A 10,438-nucleotide genomic window follows, 5' to 3' on the forward strand; every position below is an offset into this window, starting at 1 on the left:
ACATCACTCACTCACACATGCACACATACGGGCAATTTAGCAACTCCAATTAGCCTCAGCATGTTTTTGGACTGTGGGGGGAAACCGGAGTACCCGGAGGAAAGCCCACGACGACATGGGGAGAACATGCAAACTCCACACACATGTGACCCAGGCGGAGACTCGAACCCGGGTCCCAGAGGTGTGAGGCAACAGTGCTAACCACTGCACTATCACGCCACCCCTATGTTATATATATATATAAAACTTTAAAAATTAAATATTCTGATGTTTAGTTCAGTCGTTATATTGACCGCTGTCATTAAAAGAAACACATGAACACAATGAATCATGTTGGTGTCTGTCTGCCCCCCCCTCCCCCCCAAAAAAAAGCTGTAAACGTAGAGGAAACACTGCAATACCAAGTAAATACAGGGCCAGTATTGCCAATACCAATACTGATAGTGATACTTACTTATAGAAGCAGCTTATGCACTGTGATGTAGAGGGGACCAGTGTGTCATGATTTAGGTGGTGATTGCCTCATCAATATGTTCAATTTGAATATATTTTCATGACCACTACATGATTATGTGATTTTTCTCATTGGCATCCAGACTGGTTGCCGTGAGAATTTCCTGGTCATCCTGGACAGTTTGCAAGGGGAATTATTTCATTATAGCCCCAATGCCTGATTTGTTAGAAACACGTGATTTAATTTTAATTATTTTATTATTTATTATTTTAAGATAATTTTAATATTAAGATTAAGTACTTGTAAAATCACTTTGGGACACTAGGAGGTGGTGTACTTATCACTATGGCTAACTTCTGACCAAAGGGTTAAACATCAAAGAGGCTTGGCAAGTATAACTTTACCTAAAATGGACTCCGCAATAGGGTTTATGACCGGGTAAACATTACAACACGAAATGTCCCCTTACGACCAAAGTAGAAACTGCAGCTTCTGAACACGGGCTTTTGTTTTCTATGCTTAAAATGTAGAACTGTCATTGGGCACCACGATTTTGTTCTTTTCACTTCAATTCCTTTGTTTTTAAGGGCGATAGAAATTCTGCGGTTTCATTAGTTGCAGTTTTTTTGTAAAAAAAATTAATGGTAGTATAAAGTAATCCGTGCGAGGCGTATCCAGCTTCCTTATCTCCCCCAAGTACCTTTGCAATACTTGGCACTGCTGTGGGTTCAGTCGGTCTCAGCTTCGTATGATCGGACGAAGCAGAAAAGCAGGACATAAAGAGAAATAACACAAAGGGATAAACATGTTGCAGAGCCTCGCCGGATGGATAGGCGCTGTTATTTATTACCTGTTTGCATTACTTGTGATCGCATTTGCATGTTACTGTTTGTACATAAAGTACATTCACATGAAGTATGATCATATACCCGGACCCCCACGAGACAGGTAAGACGACGCTTAATAACATTTTCGACTTTGGAAAACGATATTAATAATAATCAGCGTAGTCAGATCACTGACCGCATCATCTTCACCCTTTTCCTTATTGAAATTACACTTTGTGTAAACTTTGTGTAAACTCTTTACCTTGCAGGATAGCTTCTTACTGCATTAGTCTGTTTTAAACAACGTTTTCATCTAAATAATTTCACCACTAGCAACTGATCTCTTTTGGAATTTGAGTATAATTATTTGTACAGTTGAGCCGGAGCATGCTGGAAAAATGTGAAAGCCCTTATTTGTGTAATTGTAATATTTTTCGTGTTTCCGGATGTCACGATCGCTTCTGCCTGTCATGCGTGAACCTTTTCTGATCTTTGCGTGTTTCCCCCCGTGTTTCATACTGTCCGGCGTAGGTTCCGCGTTGTCTTGGTTTGCTGCACGTTACAATACATACCGTGGTGATTAAATCAAGAAACATTTTTATAATATCCAAAATTACAGCTTATCAGAATTTAAAGTTCTTCCAACATGAATAGGGGAGACGTATTTTAATCATATTTCTTCAGTGACAGCTATGCCACATCACAAAATAAATAGTTTAAACAAGAAATTTGAAGAAGGCATATGATCAAAATTAGAGAAAGATTTATTATATTGAACTTGACGATTTTTTTAAATCTAATCTGAAATATCTGGCAACCCCAATCTATTTGGCAACATTGATTGGCATTTTGCAAGATGATGGATGTACCTCTCCAAGGTGATTCAACAAAAGGTTGATCAGATGAAGGCTGATGGATTGACCCTCTTAGCCAATGGAAGATAAGTTAGTCATTCCAAGAGCTTCATTTCTCAAGTATTGAATATGTACAATAAAAGTTTTTTTAAAAAAGTCTTTCAAGTCCCGGACAAGATTAGTTGCCCGCATACGACAAGCATGCGAATGAACAGGATGACAGAGAGACGTTTTCATGGAGGATCAGTTCAACAGCTGGAATTGCTCTCCAAACTATTTCTGGGCAGGGCGAGAACTTGTCTTGTTACTTGTCTAGTATCAGAACATGCGGATCCTTCCCTACAAACATCACCTAGTCAACCAATCATTTTTATACAAGACAGTGCCCCTTACCACACTGCCAGATGGGTGAAGCAATTCCTCAAAGCTGAGAAAACCAAGGTGATGATATGGCCAGCCCAGAGTCCTGATCACAACCCTATCGAGAATCTCTGGAAGGTAATTGGTGACAGAATGATGGCAAACAAACCCACTACAGATTCCAAAGTGTGGAAGATACTGGAAGGCGAGTCAAACAAAATCAAGTCAGTGTGAGAAATTGGTTATATCCTGTAGGCGCTGATATGCCAGTCATTGAAAGCAAGGGCCTCTATGCTTCCTAAGTTGACAGAATTCATTTGTAGGGTTCTTCTACAAAAAACAATTAATGGTTCTCTAATTTTGATCACATAAGTTGTCATGTTTCCGATTGTCATGTGTGCAACCGGCCTTTTTTGAGTTTTATTGTACATATTCAGTATTTGAGAAATGAAACTCTTGGAATGAGTAACTTCTCTTCCATTGGCGTAGAGGGTCATTCCACCGGCCTTCATCTGATCATCCTGACGTTATGGGAGTTCGGTCACCTTGGAGAGGTCCACCATCTTGAAAAATTGCCTATCAATGTTGCCAAATAGATTTAAGATATTTCAGATTAGATCCAAAAACTGTCAAGTTTAGTATAATAAATCTTTCCCTAATCATTTTGTGATGTGGCATTGTTTTTACAGATGAAATATGATTAAAATACATCTCTTCTATTCATGTGCGAGTAACTTTGAATTTGGATACGCAGTGACTTTGCATATTACAAAAACGTCTCATTCCCTACTTTTGATTGCCACTGTATAGACTCAAATGACTGATGGATAATGAATACCTTTGGACAAGGTCATTGTTCTAGGTGTACCTTAATAATAAAGGTTGATAACGTTCCTATGTGTGGATCCCTTTCAGCTTTTTCTTAGGGCACTCCACTTCAATAACAAGACAATTGAAAGCAAACCAGTTGGTGCATGATTTATTCCTGGAATGGTGAGAAGAGTCTCCACAGTCTACTTTTGCTATGACATTTAACCGGGCTTAATTGATTGATTAATTGCCTAATTGCCTTTCACACCTTAAGCTCTTGATCACATATTGGCATTGGCATTCTGCGCAGGTCTCTCAAGTATGGCCCTGTCTGCCGACTCAACATGCTTCATTATGTAGCCATAACCGTCGCAAGCCCAGAAGCCACAAAGGTGCACAGACGTTGTACGACAGACTCTAGTGTTTCTCAAACTTTATTGAACATATGAATTCCATCCATCCATTTTCCAACCTGCTTATCCTCCTGGGTTGTGGGGGGTCCTGAGCCTATCCCAGAAGCTACGGGCACGAAGCGGGAAACAACCCAGGAGGGGGGGCCAGCCATATGAATGCCTGAATAATTAACTCCTAAAAATGATTAAATGTCCTTATAAAACACACTATGAAGTTAATTTGGAGATGTCTGCTTATATGCGACTCATTCTTGCCTTTCCTTGATCCACAGGAATTCCTGATGTCATCAAAATACCCCAAGGATGCTTTGACCTACAAAAAGCTCTTCGACTTTTTCGGGACAAGGTAATTTAAAAACACTCACACTGGTGCCCTTTAAAGAAGTACCAAATTTTTTAAAGCAGAGTTCATTTTAAAGGGACTTTTCATTTGATGATGACTTCTTTTCTTTCATAATCATTCAATGACTATGGCTCTTCCATGGGTTTGTTACATAAGAACATAATAAAACGAGACCTTGAACCTCAGGAACGGGGAATGGAGGCACAGTGATCCCAGGAGCTAAGTTGCCCAGGGCTTTATGCCCCTGGTAGGGTCACCCAAGGCAAACAGGTCCTGGGTGAGGAACCAGACGAAGTGCGGTTCACAAGACCCCTTATGATGAGAAAAATAATAGATCCAGGATTTCCCTCACCCGGACGCCGGGCCTGGGGGTGGGGCTCGATGGCGAGCACCTGGTGGCCAGGCCTGCACCCATGGGGCCTGGTCGGGTAGAGCCTAAAGAAGGCACGTGGGTCCCCCCTCCAATGGGCATGCTGGAGGGACTATGTCTCTCGGCTGGCCTGGGAACGCCTCAGGATTCCCCTGGAGGAGCTGGATAAAGTGGCCGGGGAGAGGGAAGTCTATTGAAAATATAGACATGCTGCATATATAATTTTTGCTTTGATTTGAGGACGGGAGTGCTGAACAGGGGCTTTTCGGAGTAAGACATAAAATGATACTTTATAGGACCCGAGAGAAGCTCTTTTAGAAACAGGAGTGAGGAATAAACAGAGAACGCATGATGGGTATGATATGTGCAAATGGGTCACAAGGTTGGCTGTGTGCTTAGGCATGTGAGAGCAGACTTCTGACTTTGCCCGAGTCCTTAGATGTTTCCACCGGTTATTGTGTCATCGTCCAGTGTTGGCCTGCTAGCAGAGCCCCTACCCTGTATTCACTTACCTTGCCTTCTTGATAACTTTACATGCTATTGTCTTTTTGTTTACTCTGCCTCTTTTTCTGTGAACTTCCTCTGATTCTGGTTACAGAAAATTAGATAAAACAATACATGAAATCTCCAAAAAAACTAAATAAGTATAAAAATTTTGATTTAATTTCAATTTGTTTTCAATGTAGATTTCTGGGAAATGGCCTGCTTACGAACACAGACCACGATTACTGGTACAAACAGCGCCGGATTATGGACCCCGCCTTTAGCAATACGTAAGGACAGCCACTGTCTGCCATGACATCTCTCCTCACTGCTTAGATATATCTCATACCTTCTCATCAAAGGCCATAACTGTGGCATTTGCCTTCATTACCACTGCATTATCTTATTTGTACACTGTGTTTTTCCAGAGTTACTGCAAGTCTCTTCACAGCTGATTTTCCTAAAGCAAAAGAAAACATTAAAAACAGAAAAAATGCAATTTTCCTCTAATGCATTTCCCAGAAAATAAACTTCTGGGTACTTGAATGTAAGCTGCTCATGTACGATGCCTGCCAAAGGCACAGTACTAATGTACTTTGGCAAAAGCTGTTGGTGAGAGACATTGTTTGTGACAGGTACCTGAGGGGGTTAATGGAGACCTTTAATGAGCGTGCGGAGTTTCTGGTAGAGAAGCTAGAAGAAGCTGCGAAGAACAACACATCTGTGCACATGCACAGCCTGCTCAACTGTGTTACCCTTAGTGTCATTGCCAAGGTGCTGCCACCTCTCTCTTTGTGTCTGTTTGTCTCATCCTTCTCTCTCCATTCAACCTATATTTTTTTTCTGTAGTATTGTCTCCCAATCTGGTCTTTGGGGACCCACAGACAGTCTACAGACAGTTTAAAGATTCTGGATGGTGTGTAACTGAAGAGTAAATCCTTTAAATGTTCATTTTAAAAGTAGCACCATCTGGAGACACAGATTTGTAGAGCTGTATTATCAGCAATGCTATGAAATTGTGGTGAAGTGGTGGGTCTGAGGATAGGGATCTGTGCCAGCAACTGGATGTTGGTTCTAATCCCCTCAATGCCCAGAGCGATTCTACTCTGTTGGGCCCTTGAGCAAGGCCATAAACCTGCAATTGCTTTGTCCTGGGTATGACTTTAATCTACATCTACCACATGGATGTAGATTAAGGAGGTCTTCTAACTTACAGGGGAAAACGTGGGGGTTAGTGGCAGGATTGGCATTCCAGTCAGCAGAATATAACTTACAGTGGTCCGTTTGGACTAGTGTGGTGCAGAGGTATTGCCCGCCACATGCTTGCACTCAGGATCTCGTCCCTGAGGTTTGTCGTGTGGTGGATGCAGCAACACGCTATAATCGGTGCATGTTCTTCACCTGGATGCGCCTCCTATAGAACTGTATTCCATGCTCCTAAGGGGAGTAGGTGTAGGCTAAAAAGAATTAGGCCTAATATATAGCCTTGAGGTACACCACAGGAGGAATAACCATCACATATGATGTCCTACCCGTGAGATATAACATAAACCACAACTCCTGCAACACCAACCCAATGTTGTATTCTGTTCAGCTGAAGCTTGTCAATTGTGCAAAAGGTTGCACTAAAATGTGACAGTGGCACTGATTTGTTTTGTTTTCCCACTTTATCCATTCATGCTCATGTCATAACCTTTGTTAACCTTGTCCGTTCATATTCAAGTCATTGCTCATTGGAGTTTTACTTACTGATAAGTGGTCCTTGGACAACACCAAAAAAAAAAGATTGGTTCTAAGAGATAACCAATCAGATTGTAGAGGAGGTGGGACCAAGACATCTGATTAGTTGGTCCCGACTCCTCTAGTAGCTTGCACCCACCTCCTCTGCAATCTGATTTGTTATCTCTCTGTTATCCTTTTTTCATTCTGTCCTCAACATTTTTGTGTAAGTAAAACTCCCATGAGCTAGGTCATCCACCTAATTCACTAATTGTCTTTCAGGTCGCATTTGGTATTGACTTGAATTTGCTAGAAACTGATACTCCATTTCCTAAGGCTATAGAAGCATGCTTGAAGGGTATGGTGAACTATCTCAGAGATCCAATGATACAGGTGAGGAAATTTGGTTAATTTGCTGAAATGAGTGGAAAACACTAAATGTCATGATAATTTTCTTTAACGTGTAACTCTCAACCCTTTGTCAATGTTTAGCTGAAGCCGTGGATGTGGGGTTTTATTAAAGAGGTGAAAGAGGCCATACGATTTCTACGTAGGACTGGGGAAGAGTGTATCAGGGAGAGGAAGAATGCTATCAAGAATGGGGAGGAGGTGCCAAAGGACATCCTTACCCAGATTCTGAAAACCGCCGGTATGTTCACATGCCTCAAAGTGCTCCATGGAATATGGGTAATAGCAATTCTTGTTGCTATTAATACTTCATGCCACCTTATTAATTCACACTTTGTTTTGTCATTTATTTTAACAGAACTAGAGGAGCATGATGATCACGAGCAAATGCTGGACAACTTCCTTACTTTCTTTATAGCTGGTGAGACACTTCTCTGTGCTTTTTGGAACATGTCCTGTTCCCTAACGGAACCTTGGCAAAACATAGTACATGTCTATGCTGAAAGAGTCTGTGATGTCAGATCAGTGTATGAAGCAGTTTCAGTGTGACCTTAATCTATTTTACTTTTTGCAGGGCAAGAAACCACAGCCAATCAGTTGTCCTTTGCTGTACTGGAACTTGGAAGGCACCCTGAAATACTAGAGAAGTATGAAAAAGCTATATCCAAAAATGAAACATTTTCATTGGGAAATACATTGTATTTTCCACATATATACATAGAACTATATAGGAAACCTGAAAACCTGAAACTGTCAGTGATTTCTTTTTGTAGAATCAGGCAGGAGGTGGATGATGTCCTGGGTGTAAGGCAGGACATTCAGTATGAGGACCTGGGGAAGCTGAGCTACATGTCCCAGGTAACATCGACACAGCAGAAAAGCACCATGATACCAGTGCTTAGAAAATGAGCAGCATAATTTCAGTAACTATTGGAGAATGACTGATGGTTCATATTCACAGGTCCTGAAGGAGACACTCAGATTGTACCCCACAGCTCCTGGAACCTCACGGTGGATTGCTGAAGACGTGGTCATAGAAGGAATTCACATTCCCGGAGGGCTTCCAGTTGTAGTTAAGATTATTAATTGTTGGCTATAAAGTTTAAGAAAAACCATTCAGTTGTATTGAGTTGTTGGTTAAGTGATTTCTTTTTACATTCCATGATTGCTAAGTTATGTTCAGCTTCTCCTCTTTTCCTTTTTTCTCTTGGAAATATGTAGATGAACTCTTATGTGTCAGGGAGGATGGAAGCTTTCTTCCCAGATCCGCTGAAGTTTGATCCTGAAAGATTTCACCCTGATGCCCCAAAGTAGGTCTACGTATCCGATTTAGTATGACGGCGGGTTAACTTCCAGAACTCACTCGACACACCCATATTGGCTCACTGACGGTGCGTGTGTCTCTGTCGTCTTGCTTCAGACCCTACTACACCTACTTTCCCTTTGCCCTGGGACCTCGCTCCTGCCTCGGGCAAACCTTCTCACAGGTGAGACTAAAGACATATTATGTTCAGATAATTTACTCATGGTTAGCATGGTATTAACCAGCATGTGCAGCCTGCTGGTGTCTCACATTATATTGTCCCATTTAGCTCGAAATCATCTCCACGCATTATTTTCTTTGGGCTAGCATGTTGGCATTCATTGGAGCTGATGTAGTTCATTTGGTACTGCGTATGCCTGGCCTCATTGTTTTGCCTTTAAAATAGAACATGGGAAGTTTGACAACAAGAAAGTTATAATGTAGTTTTGGCGTTATAACAGCAGTAATAAAATGTGGCCTATTGACGTTACTGGAACACGAGGCTGACAGACTGGATATATACAGCTAGAGAAAAGATACTCTGTATGAGTTTATTATTATTATTATTGTTATTATTTTTATTCACTTTGCTTTTAATGATTTTACTATAATGTTATTACTTAACCACTACACGCCCTGGAGCCCCGTACTGATTTATTACCCATGTTCCTTCTGTGCAGATGGAGGCAAAGGTTGTGCTGGCCAAACTGGTGCAGAGATTTCATTTCCACCTGCTCCCCGGCCAGTCCTTTGAGATCATGGATATGGGAACTCTGAGACCCAGCAGTGGAGTTCTCTGCAATATAAAATCGCGAAGTCAGGCTTCTTAAGCCTGGGCTGCCCAGTCCAACAGATCATCACTTTACAGTCAGGATCTTAATTGCTAGAAGCAGGCTGCATTCTTCATAGGGGCATGTAAGGTTTTAGCTTAAAAAAATCAACCACTCCATATACTCGCATCTACCAAATATCCACTAATAAATACATTTCTGTCTAAATTTCCTGCATGGCTGGTACTCTGGCTTATTGGTTAGCATTGTTGCTGCTGGCCTTCACGGTCTGTGTGCGTACTTCACATGTTTTCCTTGAAACAATTTGTTATTTTAATGAGTGATGTAATTGAATACGCAATGGGGATCATATGCTGTGGTATATAAAACAATACTGAAAAAATAAAATCATACATGAACTATTTTAAATCTTATTTAGCAGCAAAATAATTAATTGTGATTTATACCTTCTCTAATACATTTGTTTTTATTCATTCTGAAGTTTACCACCACTGCTTTTGCATGAGCTCTGTCTGTGAGCCAATCATTTTCATTCTTGCTCACTTATTGCTGGCGTGTTTGTGAGAAATTGAACAAAAATGAGGTGAGGCATTTGTTCTTTGTTGGGATGATATTGAGCAAATGCAAGTGTTGTCGGCAATGCTTTGTATCTGTTGGCAAGACACGCAGCAACATGTGTAAGAGAATCTGATTCTGTTGCTGTTGCTTATTTCATATGTACAAATTCGGTTGTCATGGTTGTTCTTGAAATTCATGTTCCGTTCTTGATAACCTAATTCACATGAATCAGTATAGCAGTAGAAACTTTGCCGAGTCAACTGATAAACCTTGTTGTATGGTACTATTTGTTCAGCTTAGTTTAATAGCAGATTCAAGTCAATCAAGCAACTTCTTAATGTTTTACATTATTCATTTGCAGCAAAGAGTAATACCTGATTTTGTATTGAAATAAATGTTTTGACGCATATTCATTAACATTTCTCTGTGTCTGTGGCGGGAATGATTAATCGAATATTATTCGCATAATGACTGGCGAAATTTGATTAGTAATTCTGGTCGAAACGTCTATCCCTGGTATAAACCACGGAAGAATGAAAATGGGCAATGTTGATGTTATAGCGGCCCCTAGTGTAAAATTGAAAATATTTCTATACGTATAAATTCTATTACGCTTACCCTCACGATGTTACGTGACTTAAAGACGAAAGGAAAGTCCCCATATAATGATTTTGTCTTTGTTGCTTCGATGATTGCTAATCATATTTTACAGTGAAATAAATGAGTAGTTAAACCTCGGATTGTG

General features: G+C 40.7%; 1 protein-coding gene across 5 annotated transcripts in view; it reads left to right on the plus strand.

The window, feature by feature from the left end:
• LOC125714556 (cholesterol 24-hydroxylase-like) overlaps positions 1-10,102 on the plus strand; it is a 39,686-nt gene extending 29,584 nt beyond the window's left edge. Inside the window, exons 1-15 of one of the 5 annotated variants that reach the window (XM_048985268.1) lie at positions 870-1,402; positions 3,411-3,488; positions 3,616-3,697; positions 3,991-4,064; positions 5,118-5,204; positions 5,550-5,688; positions 6,916-7,026; positions 7,126-7,282; positions 7,400-7,462; positions 7,616-7,688; positions 7,815-7,899; positions 8,003-8,113; positions 8,263-8,351; positions 8,462-8,528; positions 9,025-10,102. In XM_048985268.1, the coding sequence (XP_048841225.1) occupies positions 1,260-1,402; positions 3,411-3,488; positions 3,616-3,697; positions 3,991-4,064; positions 5,118-5,204; positions 5,550-5,688; positions 6,916-7,026; positions 7,126-7,282; positions 7,400-7,462; positions 7,616-7,688; positions 7,815-7,899; positions 8,003-8,113; positions 8,263-8,351; positions 8,462-8,528; positions 9,025-9,174 (1,509 nt within the window). In that variant the 5' untranslated portion in view covers positions 870-1,259 and the 3' untranslated portion in view covers positions 9,175-10,102. Of the gene's footprint in view, positions 1-869; positions 1,403-3,410; positions 3,489-3,615; positions 3,698-3,990; positions 4,065-5,117; positions 5,205-5,549; positions 5,689-6,915; positions 7,027-7,125; positions 7,283-7,399; positions 7,463-7,615; positions 7,689-7,814; positions 7,900-8,002; positions 8,114-8,262; positions 8,352-8,461; positions 8,529-9,024 lie in introns of those variants that run through there. The other 4 variants (XM_048985269.1, XM_048985270.1, XM_048985271.1 and 1 more) reach the window with 4 other exon arrangements.
• The last annotated feature ends 336 nt before the right edge of the window (positions 10,103-10,438 follow it).

The sequence above is a fragment of the Brienomyrus brachyistius genome, chromosome 19, assembly GCF_023856365.1.
Source record: "Brienomyrus brachyistius isolate T26 chromosome 19, BBRACH_0.4, whole genome shotgun sequence".
NCBI lineage: Eukaryota > Metazoa > Chordata > Actinopteri > Osteoglossiformes > Mormyridae > Brienomyrus > Brienomyrus brachyistius.